Source organism: Sipha flava, unplaced genomic scaffold (genome assembly GCF_003268045.1).
Source record: "Sipha flava isolate LNK unplaced genomic scaffold, YSA_version1 74_pilon_pilon, whole genome shotgun sequence".
NCBI classification, from domain to species: domain Eukaryota; kingdom Metazoa; phylum Arthropoda; class Insecta; order Hemiptera; family Aphididae; genus Sipha; species Sipha flava.
In genome coordinates, this window is record NW_020273614.1 from 627409 (window position 1) to 648662 (window position 21254).

At 25.6% G+C, this 21254-nt stretch overlaps 3 protein-coding genes across 9 annotated transcripts; 1 reads left to right on the forward strand and 2 right to left on the reverse strand.

Moving 5' to 3' along the window:
- The first annotated feature begins 135 nt into the window (after positions 1-135).
- LOC112692557 (polyglutamine-binding protein 1) lies at positions 136-18375 on the forward strand. 4 transcript variants are annotated; one of them, XM_025567266.1, is made up of 7 exons: positions 136-310; positions 566-714; positions 784-959; positions 1776-1929; positions 3174-3364; positions 3529-3662; positions 14430-14523. In XM_025567266.1, the coding sequence occupies exons 1-7, from the start codon at positions 247-249 to the stop codon at positions 14438-14440; spliced, it is 879 nt and encodes a 292-aa protein (XP_025423051.1). In that variant the 5' UTR covers positions 136-246; the 3' UTR covers positions 14441-14523. The 4 variants fall into 4 exon arrangements, with proteins under 4 accessions (XP_025423051.1, XP_025423048.1, XP_025423049.1 ...); XM_025567263.1 differs by lacking the exons at positions 136-310; positions 566-714; positions 784-959; positions 1776-1929; positions 3174-3364 and having other exon boundaries at positions 3580-3662; positions 14430-18375; XM_025567264.1 differs by lacking the exons at positions 136-310; positions 566-714; positions 784-959; ... (1 more) ...; positions 3174-3364; positions 3529-3662 and adding an exon at positions 13084-13310 and having other exon boundaries at positions 14430-18375.
- On the reverse strand, positions 3769-6485 carry LOC112692558. Of its 4 annotated transcripts, XM_025567268.1 has the most exons (6): positions 6451-6485; positions 6245-6324; positions 5989-6072; positions 4810-4971; positions 4406-4721; positions 3769-4343 (listed from the first exon to the last, which is right to left on the reverse strand). In XM_025567268.1, the coding sequence occupies exons 4-6, from the start codon at positions 4950-4952 to the stop codon at positions 3831-3833; spliced, it is 972 nt and encodes a 323-aa protein (XP_025423053.1). In that variant the 5' UTR covers positions 4953-4971; positions 5989-6072; positions 6245-6324; positions 6451-6485; the 3' UTR covers positions 3769-3830. The 4 variants fall into 4 exon arrangements, with proteins under 4 accessions (XP_025423053.1, XP_025423055.1, XP_025423054.1 ...); XM_025567270.1 differs by lacking the exon at positions 6451-6485 and having other exon boundaries at positions 6311-6439; XM_025567269.1 differs by lacking the exon at positions 6451-6485 and having other exon boundaries at positions 6241-6439.
- Positions 11063-12743, reverse strand: LOC112692559 (60S ribosome subunit biogenesis protein NIP7 homolog). Its single transcript, XM_025567272.1, has 4 exons — positions 12566-12743; positions 11760-11985; positions 11555-11695; positions 11063-11217 (listed from the first exon to the last, which is right to left on the reverse strand). Exons 1-4 carry the CDS (start codon positions 12619-12621, stop codon positions 11098-11100), a joined length of 543 nt encoding a protein of 180 aa, XP_025423057.1. The 5' UTR covers positions 12622-12743; the 3' UTR covers positions 11063-11097.
- Positions 18376-21254: the final 2879 nt, after the last annotated feature.

Here is a 21254-nt window from a genome sequence, read left to right on the forward strand (position 1 = left end):
AATATTTTTTCAAAAAGTATAGTTTTTGTTGTTTTTCAAAAAGAACATTTTTTTAAGGCTATATGTTTAGATAACGCCCACTATCATAACTTGCTTATAAGTCTGTGTTATCAATTGGAATATTATTGAATAAACAAATTTAATTTAATTTCGGTTATATTGAACTAATTATTCAAAATATAATACATTAAATTACTAATTTACCTAATCATAATAGTTTTATATTTACTTACTATCGAATACGCAATGCCTTTGCCTCCAGCGTTGGCTAAGAAGCTAGCAACTCGCGGAATTCTCTCAGAAAATGAAGGTAAAATTTTAATATTCATAACTTGTCTTGTAAATAATATTTTAAAACATATCTATTATGCTTTTATAATTAATATATACACAAAATATTTATTAAAAGTTACAAAATAATCAAGAATTTTTATTTTTAAATTATGACAATTAAAAAAAAAAAAAATGTTCACTGCTTTCTATATATTTAATTTTTCAACATGTATTCATATTTTTTTTTCAAGATTATTTTAATTAGGTTGAAATTTATTTGTCATAAATTTAGCAAAAAATAGTACAAAAGTTGTTGAAGAAGAAGTTATAGCAGAATGTTACGATGATATTGAAGATACAAATGAAGTATCTGGTTCAGATTCACAAGACAGTGATGAAGAAAATGACAAACCTGATCCCAAAGTCTTAGATAAATTTAAAGTAAGTATAAGTTTTTATACTAATTTAAGCATAAGCAATTTTATAGTTCCATAATAATTTTATATGAAGGGTCATCATGGCTGTCCAAACAAGTCAAATGTTTATCATGAATGCACAAAGTTTTGTGAACAAAGGTGGAAAAATGGTATTAAACGACCAAAAAATGGATATTTGAAATCTAGAAATGCTATGTTAGAAAAATATCCTTTACCCAAAAATTGGCATGAAGTATATGATCCTGGAACGTAAGAAATTTTTTTTTAAATTTGTTAGATTAATTACAAATTAATAAATTAACAAATAGTAAAACGTACTATTCATATCTACATTTTATGTTTAAATTAGTTTGTTTTTATTTTTGTTTCTTAATTATTTGTTAAGCATGACTCATGTGTACTTACAATTTACTTTGTACATAACCCATTTTGGATTAAATAAGTTTAAATATACATATATTAATTATAAAATTATAATACTAAAATATTTAACAAATTTTTGGAAAAAAAATCCCTATTTTGCTCTAATATGTTTTATTGTTTAGTAGTAAAATTTATAAACCAAATTAGATGAATAAACTAAGTAAAATATTGTTATAATTATGAATGAAATGAATGTTGGAGGTTATAAATTACTTTATAATGTTATCTGATAGATTTCCAAAGAATTATTTGACAGTGGTAAGCATATTATTGCATATATTATTAACTTAACCTTGGATATATTAGAAATGCAATATTTTTCAGAAGTTTTTTTTTTATTATTTTTATTTATGAAATCAATATTCATTTAGGAGGGTAAAAATATTAATTATTACATAATTAATGGTATTAATCGTTAAATTCATTTTTTTCTAAATTAAAACAAATTCCTTAAAAAATAATATTTTAGTATCTGTAATAAAGTATTTAAATTGTAATATATTTGAAATGACTTGCATTAAAATAGGCCAGTATTAACCTTTACTGTACCTGTAATTAAATGTATAGTATCTAGTTAATAACACTAGGTTTTAATGATAGCTATCTAATGTAGTTTTATAGTTTATTTTTTCTTATCCTCAGAGGCAGATTTTATTACTGGGATGTAGTAAATGATTCAGTTACCTGGCTACCACCAAGCCACCCTCGTTCAATAGTTACCGATTCTGTTGCACAGTTTCGATTTGAAAGACATGTTATTATGCAAAATATGGATAAAAAGGCTTCAGACTCGGAGGTAATTAATTTAATATAATTAAAATGTTGTACTAAATGGTATTTAATACAATATTAAAAATATATGTACATGTGATTATGTTGACTTATTAAGTGGATAGGATTCAAATCATTAATAATATCTAACTATTACACATCCAACATAAGAGTTATATTTTAGTTATAGTTATAGTTATTTTTAGTTATATTTTCTATTTAATATATTTTTATTTGCTATAACATTTTGTATGATCAGCTTTTCTATTTTTTTTTAATTTATCTGGAGTCTGCTTAAATTAATAAAATAAAATAATTTAATAATAATTTATTTGTTTTATATTAGGCAAAATATAAATAAATCTCAAGTACACTTTAGAATGAATTAAAATTTATTTTTAGGTAATATCAAATTAATAAATAAATATTAATTATGATTTGATTCTGTACATTCTTTTGGAAAATACTTATTTTAATAAACTATAGCTACTATTAAAAAATATATGACTTATGACATTAGTGTCCAACCTTTTGGAGACTGGTTAGGAAAGAAAATATATTTTTATTTTTATAATTAAAAGAAAAAAATTTTGATTAATTAATTATGCTCCCATTCACCTGTAGCATTGCTAAATGTCATTTCTATGTGGTGGGTGTATTGCCGGTATAAAAAAAAAAAATTCCACATGCAGCCCTTGGATTGGACACTCTTGACTTATGATGTGATATCGATGGTGATCATCTAGAGCTTAGCTGAATCTTCATGTATTAAATTTTCATGGCGAGCTACTATAACTTAAAAATCTCAAATATCAATGAAACTGTTTCAACATTATACTACCAAAGAATACTCAAGTATACTAAAAAAATTACCACATTATCATTTAATAATTCATTATCCCTATTTATCTGAAACTCTGTTCCTACCTAAAAACTCTACTAGATGCCTTAAATAAAGCTGTTCTAGGAATCTTCTAATGATAAATCAAACCAAATTAAGTCTATACAGGTTTTTTACATCTGTACACTTTTCTGACCAAGTCCTTCTTTTTAAAAACTTTACTTATTTTACCAAACTGTATAGATGTTAATAGCAATAATAGTATTTTTATAATAAAAAATGAAAAGGACTATTGCTAAAGGTAATTTAGGCTAAACTTTATAATTAGCTGTATTATTTAGTTCTTGATATAAACTAATTTATTCACTATTGTGCATTAATTATAAATCAATAAATCAAAGTTGATTTATCGTATTGTATATCTTTAGAGTAGTAGTGATGATAGTGAGGATGAACGTCAAAAGAGAAAAAAAAATCCTTCCCTACCACTTGTTCAAGAAATTCGTGCCAAAGAAGTAAGGTACGAAAGAGAACCAAAACGTAAAGATCCCCCAAGAAGAGTAATAAAGTCCAATGATCTTGATCCAATGGATCCTGCTTCTTATTCAGACATTGCCAGGTAACATTGAATTATATATTAATATTATAAAATATTTTAATAATTTAGCATTCAATTAGTATGTCATATAAATTATTGAATTAAATTTTATATTTATAAAATTGTATATTTTGTCAATCAAATTATTTTAACTTGCATACATTTAATAAAAAAAACTTTGGCAGAGGTTCCTGGAGTGATGGGTTGACTAGTGAAGCTAAATCTGGAGTGGACAGCACAGCCTCAGGACCAATATTTCAAATGCGACCTTATCCTAGTCCTGGTGCTGTTTTACGAGCTACATCCGGTCAAACAAAACGTAAATAAAAAAAGAAAAAATTTAGTATATCTTTAATTTTTATATTTCACTTCAATTTTTTTAAATTAAATTTAAAAATAAATAAAATTGAATTATAGCAGTATAATTTAAATGTATTGTTTTGTGCATAAATATTTTACTTCAAAACATAGAAAAGAGTAATAACATTTAATTGTTAACATTGCTTATTTCAATAATCACACATGGAGTTAAATTTAAAAATACTGAACAAATGAGGGATATAATTTTTTGGTTAATCAGTTTTTCAAATATTGGATTATTCACTTTATGTACTACAAATGTTGGGTGCCATTGAATATCTTTAATCATACTTTTTATTTTAATTAGTCCTTTTTCCAAGTTCTGATACGAAAAATGATTTATTTTATTTTCATTTATGATGATCACATATATATGAGCTTCTATTGTTTCATAGTGTAAACATTGACCGGCCTCAAGTTTAATTTTGTTATCTTTATAATATTGTAATTTGAAGTAGTATTTTTCATTGACTGATTGAAAATGTTTATCCCAATATACTGGTAAAGATGTATTTAGCGAATATAAAATAATATTTAATTTTTCAAATTCTCGCTTTTTTATATCCTTGATATTTTGACTTGACATTCTTAAAACAGTAGGATGATTAATCTGAAGTAGATCTTTTTCATTTGACATATTCTATACAACAATTTTAAATATTAGTGATTTTATAAAAAAAAAAAAAGTATAAAATAAATTACTTGTGTAAAATGACAAACTTTAATTTCACATCCAACACCTTGAAATAAACATTTAATGATATTTTTTACTATACACCAGTCTAATTTATCAAGACCACAGCCGATACGTGGAATAGCTAATTTTTTTACACCATGTATCACAATAAAATCACGTAATTTTGTTATGGCTGCTGTTAGACTTTTATAGGTAGGTTTTCCATTACTGAGTTTTTTTGAAATCAAATAATAAATAAATCGATCATTTTGTTGTAAAAAAGCTACATTTCCAACATCTGGTCTTTGATCCATCAACTCGCCAACTCTTTCAAAAATGGATCTAAAATTATATTTTACATATTATTATAAATTAGAGGTTAAATTTAGGTTAAAAATATTAGGCAGAATTAATATAATTGTTCATTAACTTGAAATATATTGCGATACCAGCACTCATGCGCATATCACTAGCTACACAGTGTCCTAAGGAATATTCTACTGGCATATCGAAAATAAATGTATTAACTTCTTCAATAATATTTTTATGATCAGATTCAGATTTAGGTTCCATGAAAATAATATGAGTGTTCCTGGAATTTTAACATAAAAAAAATTTAAATTAAAATAAAATCTAGTAAAAATTAAACTTAAATAAAAAATATATAACTAGGTAGGTTCTAATTTTTTATTCTCAATGAACATACATTTTTAATGAAAAATAAGAAACCACAATAACTATTTTTAGTATAAATTTATATTTGAAAAATAAATTTTAGGAGAGATTAATAATGTAATAATGTTGGTATTAATAACTTATACACGCTAGCGGTTTTTAGAATTTTTAGAAGTTCTTTGATTTTATATTTAAATATATTAAGACATAAAAATGTATAACCCATTAATAATTTATTACTTAAAAATTGAATTCTTATATAAAAAAAAAAAAACATAACATAATATTTTAAACCAAAGTGTCCTGAAAACATATGTCATAGCCTAAATGCAGGACTTGAGGGAGGGCTTGACCCTCTGGACCTTCCCTGTAAAACAATCACTACTTATACATAAACAATTAATTGAAGATACTGATTATAAATTGGAATATAGTATAATATGGATAATATAAAAATTTAAATAATTATGATTGAGTTTACTAACAACAAAATGGACCAATTGAGGACAAATTATGATACTTGGTCCATGCTTATTCAATATTAATAAACTTTGAACATTTAAATTAGTGGCTTTTGTTTTATACTAATATACTAAATACATTGAATAAATATTGAACATAATCTAGTAAGATAAAATGTTAAAAATTGTACTAAGATTGAATAGTTTTAATTACTCAAGAATATCAATTGCTATTGAAAAAAACTGCTGGAATAACTGTATTTTAAATATTTTTTAAAATCAATCAAATAAGATATCTATAATTATCAATAATAGAATAAATAATTGAGTACTTTAAAGGCCTTATTTTAATTTACTTGGGTGGTAGATTAATCTCAATATTAATGTGGCTTATCACTTACCTATTATTATAATAATTAATCTGTTATGTAAATTGTAATAGTTAAAAATGTTTTTTTAAAAAGTGGACTTACCTTTAAGAATACTAGTAAGGTCGATTATGTTCGATAAATGATTGACTCATGAACGGGTAAATCAATTTGTAGAACGGTAGCTAACTATCAAATTTAAGACAAAATTATTATAAATTAAATGATTAATTTAGTATTAAAGTTAGATGGAAAATTATTACAAGTATTTGATAGTAATATAACGTACTATTGAAGTACAATTTATTTAAAGCAAATTGTTTTTCAATAATTAAACGCCTGTTTACTACTACTTACTTACATGTTACTATACTGTTTTCATCATAATCAGATACCTGTTAACAGATTATCATGGGAAATAACTTACGAATTTCTATCTTTCTGAAAATTGAACATAGATTCATAGAATAGACTAATAATGGATAATATTTTTTATTAGATATAGTTTTGAAAACAAATTTAAACAATGTTTTATTATTATTTAGATAACATTAGTTAAATACTAACATCCGTATTCTTAAAATGATTGCATTATTTTAATTATATAAATGTGAAAAGTAAGAAAAACGCGGGAAATACTAAAAAAAAAAGGGAAAATCCAGGGTCGTATTTACTATTAGGCAGGATGGGCAACCTATGGTTTCCGTTATTCCGTTTATTAGAATTTGATGAACTTTTTTTTTTTTTACAATACAACTTAAAAATAATAACAAATTTTGGTCTGTGGTTGAAGTGTTAGCTCGTTTATTATAATGTTCTTCACAAATTCAATAATAAAAAGTTGAATGAATAAACAAGATTATAAGTGATACAGCTGAGTATTACAAAATAGGCGGTTACTTGTAGTTCTAAAACCGGTCCACAGTCCTAACGCTCTAAAGACGGCTACTTGTAGCTTCAAAACCTAACCTGGTATCAAAATAACCGATGCTCTGGGCAGGGTATATACAATCCATCTTAACAATAATGAGTGTTTTCACTTAAGAATGCTGCTCCATATAGTTAAAGGTCCAACTTCTTTTCAAAGTCTTCGCACAGTGCAAAATTTCATTATGATACTTTTCAAGGTGTATGCAAAGCGTTGGGTTTATTGGAAGACGAGTTTCATTGGAAAAACACGCTATAAAAAGCTTCTATATGTTGTACACCTAAATCACTCAGATGTTTATTTGCTATCATGCTAACGTTTTGTCAAATTACTGATCCTTTGATGCTTTGGCAAAATTATCATGAAAGTATGATCGACGATATACTACATCGGAAACGACTGGAACTGTCATCAAATGATATTAGTTTTGACCAAAGTATATTTGATAAAGCTTTATTTGAATTAAACAAAGAAGTGAAAGTTTTATCGGGATAATCTATAGTACATTTTGGGTTTTCTTTACCGATAAACATGAGTAGGACAACAATTAATATTGAGTGTTAAAGAGAAAAAAATTATGATCAACATTAACTATTACTGTTCGTTCAAAATGGAAATCAATTAAACCGTAAACAAAGAATTGTATATGATTTAGTGATGTCGTCTATTAACAATAATGAAGGCAAAATATTATTTTTAGATGCGCCTGAGGGCACGGGTAAAACTATTTTGATAAATTTAATTCTTGCAAAAGTTAGATATGGTGTAAAAATTGTTCTTGTGGTAGCATAATCTGGCATTGCAGCTACGCCATTAGTAGGGGGCCGAACAGCTCATTCTACATTTAAACTTCCTTTGAAATATGATAGTGACGATGCTATGAGTGTCTGTAACGTTTTAAAACAAAGTGGTACTAGTAAATTGATGTAGGACTGTAGTCTAATTATTTGAGACGAAGCGTCAATGTCCTAAAAAACTTCAGTTGAAGCTTTAGATAGAACAATGCGAGACTTACGTCATAATAATAGTCCTATGGGTGGCTGCACAGTGTTGTTCTCTTGAGACTTCCGTCAGATCTTGCCTATGATTGCAAGAGGGACAAGAGCTGATGAAGTCAACGCGTCTTTGAAAAAATCCTACTTATGGCCTTTTATAAAAATATTAGAACTTAAAACTAATATGAGAGTGCTATGTACAGATCAAGATAATATAAATTTTGCCAAAGATTTACTTTTAATAGGCAACGGCCAATTTCAAGCAATGGATAATGAAATAAATATTAAAAGTTTCTGTAATTCAGTACCCACTATAACAAAATTAATTCTAAACGTAAACCCAAACATTCAAAATATATCTGCTAAATTACTGAAATGGTTTCAAGAAAGGGCTATTTTGTCACCAATAAATGAGCAAGTCGACAAATTAAATGATTTGATTCTATCTATATTTGACGTATAATCACAAATGTATTATTCAGTTGATACAGTTTTAGAAAAGGAAGATGCAGTCCATTTCCCAACTGAATTTCTTAACTCTTTAACGCCTTCTGGAATTCCACCACATACATTGATTTTAAAAATAGAGGTACCTATTATTTTAATGAGAAAATGAGCTCACCCACACTTTGCAATGTTACAAGACTACAAATCAAAAAAATTGAGTAGTTCATTGCTTGCGTGCATAATATTAACGGGTTGTGGTAATGGAAAAACTTTTTAAATACCAATAATACCATTTATACTCTCAGATTTACCTTTTAAGTTTAAACGTATTCAATTTCCCGTTAAATTAGCATTTGCAATGACTATAAATAAAACATAGGGACAAACACTTAATGTTGCTGAAATTACCTAAACGTTCAATGTTTTTCTCATGGTCAACTATACGTCGCCCTGTTACGTGTGACATTCAAATTTTATTTGTATATTTTTGCCCCCGATTTAGAAAAAGTTGATAACGTTGTTTACAAAGAAACTTTTTAAGTTTTTGAATTATCAAAATACTGGCATAATTCATATCTTTTGTTCCATCCTACAACATTTACATACACGAACTCTAATTTTAGCGCTTCGTACATTAAATCTATTAAATAAAAAAAATTTGCAATAAGCATCAATTTTTCTATTGACACAAGCGATATAATTTTTTTTTTCAACATTATGAAAAATCCGCGGTGGCGACGCTAAATGTATATGGATACATTAGGTACCACTGAGACGTGACCAAAAATGGTCTAAAATAAAAATAATTATTTAACATCCATAAAATAAATAGCAAATTAATATCTGACAAATCTTGCAATAGCGAAGCATTACCGGGTCAGCTGGTTATATTTAATTTTTTTATGAGATGTCTCAGGACAATAAGTTTCAGAGTTAACAGTTTACAAATATCGGTATAGACGTTTATTAAATAAAGTTTTCATAAATAAACGATGTCCAAAAAAAATGGGTCTTATATTCTTAATTTCACATTTAAACATAGTATACAACTCTTCCTTATATTTTTAGCCATGTCTAAATTTGGTACTTTTAAAATCTGATATTCTTGATCAATGGTACCTATTCATGAAAACATAGGAATCACTCTAATCTATCAATATAAATAAGTTGTCTAATCATAGAAAGTAAATTTCAATAATATAAAAAAAAGTAAATTAAAACCACATGAAATTGTTAGTTAATTTATAGATTACTTACATAATATGCAAGTTATTAATGAACCCCTTATTTCATATATGTCTACATACTTTAATACATTAACACAAGTAAGTAATTTAAAATTAAAATTTTAAAATATAGTGAAATATTTCTATCAATAATATATTAATATTCTATATATTAACTAAATAGTAATATTTAATAATTTAGTGGGTATATTAATATAAGCCTAGTAAATTAAATAAGAGGTGCCATCAAAACTTAAATAAATATTGAATTTCATTACAGAGTTATTGATTCTAAAGATTTTTTGGAAAGACTTAATTTTTTTTAGTTCAATAATTAGCATATAAACAATAATATTCTATTCATGAAAATTTTCATAATATATATACATATATTACTAAACAATTTTTCCTTTAACTTAATGTTACATTGAGCAAAATTAAATGTACTTCATTACAGAAATGAAAACAATAACATTTATAAGCAATACTTAATAAATAAAAAAATAAGAATAATATTTTATTCACAGCATGTTTAAAGAATATTGTACAAATGTTAAACTGGATATACACCGGAGTATTTAGGTGTAGTGCAACTGTAACGCTCAGGTGTATACGGTGTTACTGTATCATTCGCGTGTGTTCAGCTCGCGACGTCGTCGATCCACCCAAGTGTCGGTTTTTTGACGAACATCAAGAATTAATTATTATCTCTTACAATAATTTGAATCTTGTTTTGAAATTTTTGGACCGATCAAATTAAATATTCAAAATCAATAGACAAAATTCTAATGAAATTTCTGTATTGTCCACTTATTTCCTGTTACTGAAGGTTATTTAATAAATCTGTTCCACTACATATGTCCATATACTTCATTAAATTTGTTTGCTACCATCTCCTTTCATGTTTTTTTTGTTTTTTTCTTCTTTTTAAAATAAAATGAATTAAAATAAATGATGTACTAGCGACTTGTAAATTGATAGAAGACATTGTTGCATGAATACAAACCGTGAATAACTGATGGATAGATCGGTGAACAACCGATTCAGAGTAGTGCTCGACTCTAAATGTACACTCCGGTTGTTTGTAACATTCAAGCGAGCTTAACTCTGTTGCATTACACCTAAATGCTCCCGTATGTACCCGGCTTTAGACTCGCGATGTTGTTGATTTACCTGAGTGTCAGTATTTTGACAAATATTAAAGAAATGTTACATGATAACACAACGCCACTGTAGACTGTAAACCAGTTGCTCGCAGCGAATCGCTCGGTGATATACTCGTATATTCATTTGATATGTATTTGTAATAACTGATGGATAGACCAGCGAACAACGATTCAAAGTAATGCTTGACCCTAAACGTACACACCGGTTGTTTATGACATTTAACATTCAAACGAGCACGAACTCTGTTACATTACAATTAAATGCTTCGATGTGTACCTGACTTTATATTGAACAGTGTAATATTATTTTCATTAAATTCTGATACTATGATAAAATTAAAGATAATAGTAACTAACCAAATATGATATTAATTACTTTAAGTAAAATATATAAAAAAAATAATCATAATAATTTTATTTGTGTTAAAAAAATAATTATATTAATTAATCTATTATATTAAATCATCTTCACATCGAATAAATTCGCCAATATCAGCTTGATTAAAACATACAACAGAGAGTGGATCTGTATGTTTACACTCTGTAGTACTTTTAGCAGCAACACCAAAACCCTGAAAACAAATAACTAGAATTAAATGAGATATAAGCAGTTTGATATATATAACTTATTTTGTGTATTAATGTATTGAAATATAATAATTATAAAAAGAAAGTTAAGTACAAATTATTATATGAACTATAAAAATTGAAAAATAAATAAAAATAAATTATTAAGAAAAAATAATTAATACATATTTTCTTTCATTTTTAGATCATAAGAGTAATCAATTTTAAGTTTTTTCTGGTTATTTACCTAACTATTATTCAGAATCTAAAGTTTGAACAAAACAATGAAGCAATTAACTAATAAATAATATTAAAAATAAAATATTTTAAAATTATATTAACCAAAGGCACATCACTCATTGAAAATACAATTACTCCTTGATATTGGGTTGTACTTTCTGTAATTCGTCCGAGACCAGACTTTAATATATTATGACCATATAGAAACTGTTGTTCAGCTGCAGGTTTAATCCACATTTTGTGCTAAAAAAAACTTTTAATTAATATGAAAAAATACAATATTTCAGTACATGTAATATATTTTTACCTGAGCATATGGAGCAAGATAATCTAAAGAAGTTATGTGTATTCGAAATTTTCCAGATTTTGTAAATTTTCCAAAACATGTGCCAATACTAATTATGTTATCAGGATTCATCATAGATCCCATATTCAATACTTTTTCAGATACATAATAAACCCTATCTTTCTTTTCACGAAAACAATACTTTCCATCTGAACGATCAATTAATAGTTTTATATTTTGGCCTATGCTAAACGGAAATAAAAAAAAGAATATTATAACATTTAAATTTACAAAAATTATAAGTACATGTATATAGATGTATATTGTACACGCAAATATATGTTACATAAACCATATGTGGTTGAATTAAATACCAATGTATAATTAAGTACCAATAAAAGGTGAACCTATAAAGGTAGATATATTAATAATATTAATAAATACATAATATATTACATATATATTAAAAATATAAAAAATGTCATTAAAATTAAATTTAAACATTATTAATGCAAGCTTTGTAATAAATATCACATTATTTTATACTTAATAATATTATTGGAATACAATTTGTAGAAAATTAAAAAAAGGTGGAAATAAAATATTGGCATGTAGTTTGTACATCAATCATTATTGTACATAAAATAATGATTTCCTAACACTGCTTTAGTTATTTTACCATAAGTAATGATCATTCATGAACTATATTAATAAAGAAGGTAATGGATATATATATATTATATATACCTATCCCATTATATTCCAGTATGGCATGGTGTTAATAATAACCGTATTAAAATAGGAAACGTGTAGATAAAATAACTTACTATTTCGATAGTTTTTCAAAAAATATTTTCATTCGTTCATCAGTTAATTGCTTCATTTTTAAATTTAAAATAAAATTTAAGAAAAGGATTTTTTACTTTAATAGTTAATTACTCAATTGCATTAGAATTTTAAATCGTAAAATGCAAGCAAAGAATTTGAATTGTTACTCTTATCAGAAATTATCTCAATTTGTTGATCTTTTCCGAGCACATGATAAACGTAACCTAACTTTATAAACAAAAATAATGTACAATAACAAGTTATGGAGTAAAAATATACACTATTATCACAGATTATATGAATTTATAATATATTCTAATTTAATCTGTGCTATTATTGTTTAATTTGTAATTTATAGTAGAAAAAAATAAATATTTTAAATTTAATATGTGAAATAATTAAAACAAAGGATTAAGTATGCAGTTATTGACACCATAAGGAAATCTCACTCTTATTGTTTTTATATTTGGTGTTCAATCATGGTTAACATTATTAAATTGTCTTTCAATTTATTTAAAATCTTGTTATCCTTCCAAGTTTATTATAAAAATTGATATTGAAGTAAAAATAGACATAATAACTATAACTATTATGTTTATGGGAGATTACAGTGTAGAGAAGATTTTTTTTTACACAAAGGAGTAAACGAATGGCTTATCTATGTTTCAAAATGTTTGATAATGGTTATGGCCGTTATTATGGCATCACTAATATTCAAAATTGTATAATTGAAGAAGCTATGTGGTATGTACACAATTTCTCACGTCTCAGTCTCGATAGAGTTTTAGAAATGAAACACGAACGAAATTAAATTGTTATAATTTATTACGCTGATTTATAAAAAATTTATTATTTGGTTATTAAAATTTTTATTATTGTGTTAAAGTATTGTGTTTTTTTTATTCTAATATGTCTTAAATATTGATAAATTAAAAATATTAGAATTATTGTCTTTCATTATTAAACAACAGGCTAAGGTAAATTATTTAGTTATGACTTACGAATGAAAAGAAAAACCTATATATATATATTAATTATAATCATTATTCTAAATAAAAAATATATATAAATATAAATATTAAACAAATATCCACATTTTAAACTTATTTAAAGTCGGTACTAAATATTTTTAAATTTTTATTTAAGTTTGAAAATTCAAATGGATTGTTTATTATAAGTCTTATCTAATTATTACATTTGGAGTAGGTAAATTCAAATTTATTTTTTTCAATTTGATATTAATTTATCTTGATATCCTGTTTCCATAGGATATAATTCATAAAAAAATTATTATTTGGCTGGTAGATTATACTTTATGACATAAATATTGTGATTTTTTTTAAAAAAAAACTTACTTAAGAATATTGTATTAATTAAGTAAGTAGTTAATAAAATTAATATTACCTCAAATACAATTAAAATATAAATTTACTTGTATTAAAAATGCCTGATACAGCAACAGAAATGATGTTTCATTGTCAGTATACTTAAAATAAATTTAAAATTTTAATATTTAGTGGTGGATTTAAATTTTTTTGATTCTAAAAAATAAATATTCAAATTCATTTTGCTTCATAATACGTCTTCAAAAATGTACTCGACACTAAAAATTCTTACAAAAATTCTCTTATTGATATTAAAATAAAATATTTAGTACATTATAATATACATATGAATATATTTTATTTTCATGTATTTTAAGTAAAAATCAATAATTTAAAGTATAACATAGGTACTTGTTATGTTAATATTTCAATAAATAAAAAAAAATATAAGTATTTTATTATTATATATATTGTAGTAATAATTTAAATTGAATTGAATTACTTTAATATTTATAGCTATTTTATATATATTTTTCAGAGGATGGGTGAATTAAAGCAAATTTATCTTTTAATACATAGTGATATTGCCAAGGAAAATATAAAAGAAGCATTTATTACTTATAACACCCATTACAAAAATATTAAGGATATTGAAGGATTTCAAAATTTTACAGTTAGTGTAATTAGTGCCTTGGCTCAAAAACTTCAATCTGAATTGTCATCTAATAACCAAACTATACAGTCAAGAAAAAACGTTGATTATGTTATTAAATTTGGTGATCGTTGTTTTGAAATGCCTAAATTGTCAGATTTACAACATTTGCAAAATAGTCTATATGTAATTATTAGATATTTACTTTCGTATAATTATGTAATTGAAGCTGTTCGTTTTAGTAATTATTTTTTAAAGTATTCATCTTCTCCTTGTGATATATTGAAGCATCTAGTTCAATTATTTGCACATTTCATACATAATATATGTCCAATTGATGATGATTTGAAAAAATTAAATGTTATTTTGATGTGGGATGCCGCGTTAAACTTAGTGAAACAATATACCGAAAAAGAAATAGATTATGCATTATATTCATTAGCAATGCTTGTAAAAAATATAAATGGAAAAATATTACATGAAGGTCGCTCTATGGATTTAGTTATTTTAGATATGACTTTAGAATCGGTTTTATCATCTGTTGTTTTTAGGAAAAAGAGTGATCAAGATAATATGATGAATTTATATTCAAAGTTAATTGAAAATATTGTGGCTGTAATGCAAAATATGATGCGTCGTAAACAGATACAAATACAATTTTTAGTCAAACATATTGAATTAATGATTGATGTTTGTAGTTTGACTAAAACTGAAAAAGAAGATCTGTCATTTTTGATTTTATTATTCAAATTTATCGACAATTCAGTGAAAAATGGTCTGGATTCAAATTTTGAAATTAGGAAAATGATTACTATTGTTCAGAAGTATGAACCCTGTACAATACTGCCAAATACTATGTCATATCATGTGATGAAAGCTGCTATAATTACTATTACTAAATTGAAAAACTTATGGTATGATGAATTGATAATTAACTCTTCTGAAACTGTTTCGCAAATGTTTCTCCTGTTGCAAAATTTATTTTATTTAAGTAAAAATGGTTCAATTAGTATGATATGTTGTAAAAGTAAGAACTGTGATCTCTATGAGGATTCAACATCAGAAATGAATTTGATTAATATTGTATTCATAATGATACGACACATTATTAGTACTAATGTTACATTTTTAAATTCAGAAGATGTCTTAAAGTGGATGAATTTGTTTACATCTTTATTTAAACGAGTATGTAAATCAAAATGCTCGAATAAAATTCCTTTCATTGAATTTTCTTTAACAAGTGCTTACAATTTGTGTATTCAAAAAAATGTTGGTGAGTTGAGTAATTTATGTATGGATTTTTTGGAAAATGTATGTTTGATGCTAGATCCTAGTGGCATTAATCCAGATCTTGTAGCTCGCGTAGCAATTTTATTAAGTCGTTATTTATATAATAATAATAAAAATGATGATGCTTTAAAGTGTATTGCCTATTGGTGTGTTCAAACTCGTTCTGATCTTGCTGCCCAGCAATGGGTTTGTCTTAAGTGTAAAGAAGAAAAAAATAATCGCTTTGTGAAACAAACAATTTTGAAAATGTTTGATGATAAATTGCAAAAAAAATGGCCAGTTTATAGTTTAAAAAAATCTGATTGTATTGAAATAATGTGGTTGGAATTAAAAGCCCATAATTATCAATATAAAGTGAAACAAGACATGACTAGTGTTCTAGAATTGTTTGAAGACTTAATGAGTAGTAGTATAGTACCAAGAGAGTTAAAGTGTCGAGTTGTTGTTACTGTTGCTTATATAATACTTTATTCAAATAATATAGATGGTTTAGAATCTGTAATTGATGTATTGGAGGACTACATTTGTAAACTAGAAGTAGAAACATCAATAGAGAAAAATAGTATGCCATTGGTTATGGGCTGCTTATACTATGCAAGTTTCATATGTTCGTTTAAACATTTACAGAACCGTGTTAGTAAAGAATTAGATTCATTTACAGAAGAAAGATTGGAACGTGGTACAGAGCTACAAAATATTATGCAGTATGAACCTATGGCTTGGATACATCCATTAAAAATTAAACCTAAAATATTTAATTACTTAAATTGTGCTGTTAAGAATTGGTCTAATTTAATTAATGATACAATCAGCGATGAGTATTATGTTAAAATTATTTTTGAAAGTCTCCATGAAGCCGCCTTTGTATTCAAATTACATTGTGACCCAAAAGAAGTGGAAGTATGGCAATTATTATATAAATTAGCATCTAATATTAAGTCTCACAAATATATTTTTATAGCCCTTTCAGAATTAATGAAGATTGGTCGAAAAAATGATCAATGTGATAATTTAGAATTGGATAATTTAGCTAAAAAATTACCTAAAATGGCTATTAATTATAAGTTGACACTAGTTACTATTTTCTTAAATCAATCCAAGTATAAAGATGCACAAATATTGTTGGACAGTATTGATAAAGAAGAATTAAATAATTATACTATACTAACAGCAGAATATTCTTATCTGAGAAGTCGTTTATGCTTTGAATCAAGAAACTTTAACAATAGTAAATGTCTTTCTATATTCATTGAAGCTTACAATCTTGCACATGGTCTAATTAAAAGATTAGATTCTTTTTATGAATATTTGGTTATGCATTTTGTAATATTGAGTATATGTTCTTATTTGAATTTAATCTTTGTTAATACTTTAAAACCGGTTGAAGCCCGCTGTTTTTTAAAAGTCCAAATGAAAATAGTCTTAAAATCTGTTCTCACCAAAAGAGCATTAAATGTATTTATAATGAGTTGCTGGAATGAATTAATGTGTTGCAATTTAGAAAATGTTAATGGACAGTTAGAACATTTGATGATACTACTGGATTTTAAGGAAGATGAATTTGATTCAAAAATACAATCACTTACTATAAGTCACTCTACAAATATTTTGTCTTCTCCATTGTCAGATTATAGGTGTGTGCCTAACAATAGAGTGCGTAAAATGGCATCTCCTTCCTTAAAACAATTTAATAATCAAAGTACACAGATGAGTATCACCGAATTTTGTAAAAGTGTTATCAGTGGCAATGTAACTTATGATTCAATAATATTATATTCAGTTATTGAAGTATGCATTATTAAAGCTATTTGCTGTTCTATGGCCAACCAACAAAATAAAGCTGAAAATGATTTTAAAATGATTTTTAAATTATTGGAACTTGTTGAACCACAGTTTAATAAAAATGAAGTTTATAATACTTTAACAGCTAGACAAAATTCACTTGCAAAATATCATTATGGAAAACATTTAGTTTTTTTTAATAATTCAACCAAGTCTTTGGATTGCTTAAAAAAAGCTAAGGAATTGTGCAAGGATAAATGGTTATCGTTATATGTAAATGAATTGAGTTTATCACTTAAAATTTATGAAATTATGAGCTATCCTGACCCAAATATTAACCATTCCCCTAAAGTAGAATCCCATGCGTATAAATACCAGACACCAGCTACTAAAATTCGTGTTAATACAAAGCCACAAGCTCTGCCAAGGTTTGTCACTCCAACGGTTAGGAAATTAAGAATGACATTAGAAAGTCCTAAATCAAGAGAAAATAAAATAAAATCACCTGTAATAAGAGAAACTGAAAAACTAAAAAAAGATTCAACTGCTAAGAAAAAAATTGGAAAAGAGAATATTATTAAGTCTACAATGAAAGCAGATATTGAAGTAAAAGTTAGAGAGAAGAGAAGTACAAGAAAAAAAGAAACAACCGAACAGACATCAACATTAGTTATTAAAAAACATCCAAACAGACTGAATATTTAAATCTAGTTGTAAAAATTGTTATTTTTTAAACATTTGTAATTTTGATTGGAAATAATAACTGAAAAATAATATTTATAAATATTAGTAATTTAAGTAGATTGTATATTTTTTCATAACATTTTTATTTTATGATATTTCAAATAAAAATGAATTATCACTTTTAAATTGTAATAGAATAAATGTTTTAATTAATAATAATTACATGGCTTTGTATAATTGATTACATTTTAATATGTACTTGTATTAAATATAATATCAGGTAAATATTGAATAACTGGGTTATTAGAAACCAAGTTAATGTAGAGCTAATTTTAAAAACATAATTTTCATAACATGTATTTTCATTCATAATATAAAAATACAATTTTATGAGTATAACAACTAGGTACACAATGTACTCTCCCAAATTATATCTACATTATGACTAATCTTTAGATGTTATTATTCTAAATCGGTCAAGTTTTTATATAATTTTTAATTTTATGATTAATAAGCCAGGCTTGTAATTTAGGGAGTGGTAGGAGCGATAGCCCTAATATCGTATTGTAGTAAATACAAATTAAGATTGTCTTTTTTTTTTTTAACCCGAAGGTTGGTTTACAACTCCAATTCTCTATTCTAACCGATTACTCGCCATTTCTTTAAGTTCCTTATTGGTTTTGACTTTTGCATCACATTTAATTTATTTTATATAAGAGTTCCCGGGACGTCCTGCAGTTTTCTTTCCTTCTATCATACCCTCTAATATTATATTATGCAATTCTTCTTAGTGTTTCGGGGCATGTTCAACCATTTTCCAGCGTCTTTCATTCAAATTAAAATAGATATGCAGCATATACCACTTTATTACACATTATTTATTTTGAAATAGGTTAATCACCCTTCCCCTCTTTAATATGAGCATTTATTTACGTGCCTGGAATAAATACAGAATAATAGCCAAAAAATTTCTGCGCTCACAATTATGGGAAATAAGAACAATATTGTTTCATTTATTTCAAGTACTGAAGTATCGATAGAAGTATTTGATTTGAAAAACCACACATATCCTTTTATAACGATATGTGCGTATTCAAGCAAGTTCTATTTACGTCATTAATTTTTACTATACTTCAAAGTATATATTTAAAATTGTCTATTAATAACAAGTTCACATCCACTTTAGATTTATAGTTGCATTCGATAAAGAATTCACCGTTTGTTCTTATCAGTACTCGACTTGGCAAAATTATATGAGGACTTAGTTTGCTTTCAAAAAATGAAAGTCTCTAAAACTTGTTAAGCGTTATAATTGTAAACTCCCGTTAATTGGGGGAGTAAGAGGTCTGGACTCCCTCGAATTTTTTTCAGTATTTTACAAATGTTTAAAATAACTATTTATTTTTAATACCAACATAAATATTTTCAGTTATAAATGGCTTAAACTCCAATTAAATAAACTGCTGACTAATATGAAAATATTATTACTGCGTTTAATAATAGATTATTATCGATAGACGAAAGAAACGATCGCTATTGGTGACGGTCAATGGCAATAAACAACCAGTGGCGTAAACAGGGGGAGGATAGGGGGTTATAACCCCCCCCCCCCCCCCCCCGAAAATTAAAAAAAAAATTGAATGTTCCATTTTTTATACCCCCCCCCCCACACAAAAAAAAATTCTGGATACGCCACTGTAAACAATAATATTAATTTTGTGTACATTAAAAATATTATTTTAGGTAATAATAATTAATATACTGTCATCCGTCATATTGTGACAAATACGTCGAAAAATATCAAAATTTAAATTCATTATAATGAGTAAACGTGAGAACAAAAATGTACTATTCAATTTTTTTGTTTAAACTTTCAAAGGTATGTCATATTGTTTTATGTATTATATATCTATATAATATATTAATATTTTCGTATTTTTATTGCAATTCCTTTCTATAATGATTTTATTTGTTAACGATTCAAAGAACGACTTTCCAAACACAAGAAGATTTTATCGTCTTTGTATTTATTAATATCAAAAATGTGTGTAAAATCTTTAATTTTAGAACCAGATTTTAGTTTTTATCCAAATTTTATAAATACAGATTCATTACTTTCAGAAATAAAATTGAGGAAAAGAAAATGGATTGCATTTAAAGATACAGATCGTCCAAATATAACTATAGAATCATTAAATTATTGTAACCCAGAAATTTTTCTGAATATTAATTTTTTATTAAAAGTACTGGTCACATTGCTGGTTTCTACAGTAACTCCTGAACGAACTTTTTCGACATTAAAACGTATCTAACCTAACCTAAATCTACAGGGCAAGAAAGACTAACTGGACTAGCTCTATTAAGTGTACATAGAGTCATGGCTGGGCATTAACGAGTTAAAAGTTAAAATTAACTCAATAAGTTACTTTTTTTTAAGATTAACGTGTTAACTTTAAGTTAATTTTATTTATCTCTACTAAGTATAATATATAGTTTAATAATTAATAAGTATCTAAATTAAGTTAATTTTAGTGCAAAGAATAATGCAAATTATTAAATGAGGTTTTTAGTATATTTATAATTTACTATTTTAATATGAATTTCCTGTAGACGAAAATAATATGAAAAATAACTTTAATAGTCATTATATGGGCTATATTTTATCATAATATATTTATATTATTGTTATTGTACAAACACTATAAACCCATGGAAATCCTAAGAGCGTAATCCATGAGAGCGAGTGTCGATGGGGGATTAATAACAAAACAACTGTGGTATAATTTCCAATTTAATTTTATAATACAACTAGCATATGTTCTGTTCACATCTCGTTAGAATTTATAATAATTGTCAGGGGCGGATCTAGGGGGGTTCAGGGGGTTAGCTGACCCACAGTTAATATTTGTTGATAAAATTGGCCTCTTGGAAATTTTTATCTCTTTTTAGACCTTG

What these genes read in the sequence shown, in the direction of transcription:
- LOC112692558 (XM_025567268.1), bottom strand. Translation starts at nt 4,952, where the DNA reads ATGGAACCTAAATCTGAATCTGATCATAAAAATATTATTGAAGAAGTT. An exon ending in GGTATCGCAATATATTTCAA is followed by an intron (nt 4,722 to 4,809) that starts GTTAATGAACAA and finishes ATATAATTTTAG; the next exon opens with ATCCATTTTTGAAAGAGTTG. An exon ending in AAGTTTGTCATTTTACACAA is followed by an intron (nt 4,344 to 4,405) that starts GTAATTTATTTT and finishes ATTGTTGTATAG; the next exon opens with AATATGTCAAATGAAAAAGA.
- LOC112692559 (XM_025567272.1), bottom strand. Translation starts at nt 12,621, where the DNA reads ATGAAGCAATTAACTGATGAACGAATGAAAATATTTTTTGAAAAACTA. An exon ending in ATCTTGCTCCATATGCTCAG is followed by an intron (nt 11,696 to 11,759) that starts GTAAAAATATAT and finishes AGTTTTTTTTAG; the next exon opens with CACAAAATGTGGATTAAACC. An exon ending in CAATGAGTGATGTGCCTTTG is followed by an intron (nt 11,218 to 11,554) that starts GTTAATATAATT and finishes ATTTGTTTTCAG; the next exon opens with GGTTTTGGTGTTGCTGCTAA.
- LOC112692557 (XM_025567263.1), top strand. Translation starts at nt 14,433, where the DNA reads ATGGGTGAATTAAAGCAAATTTATCTTTTAATACATAGTGATATTGCC.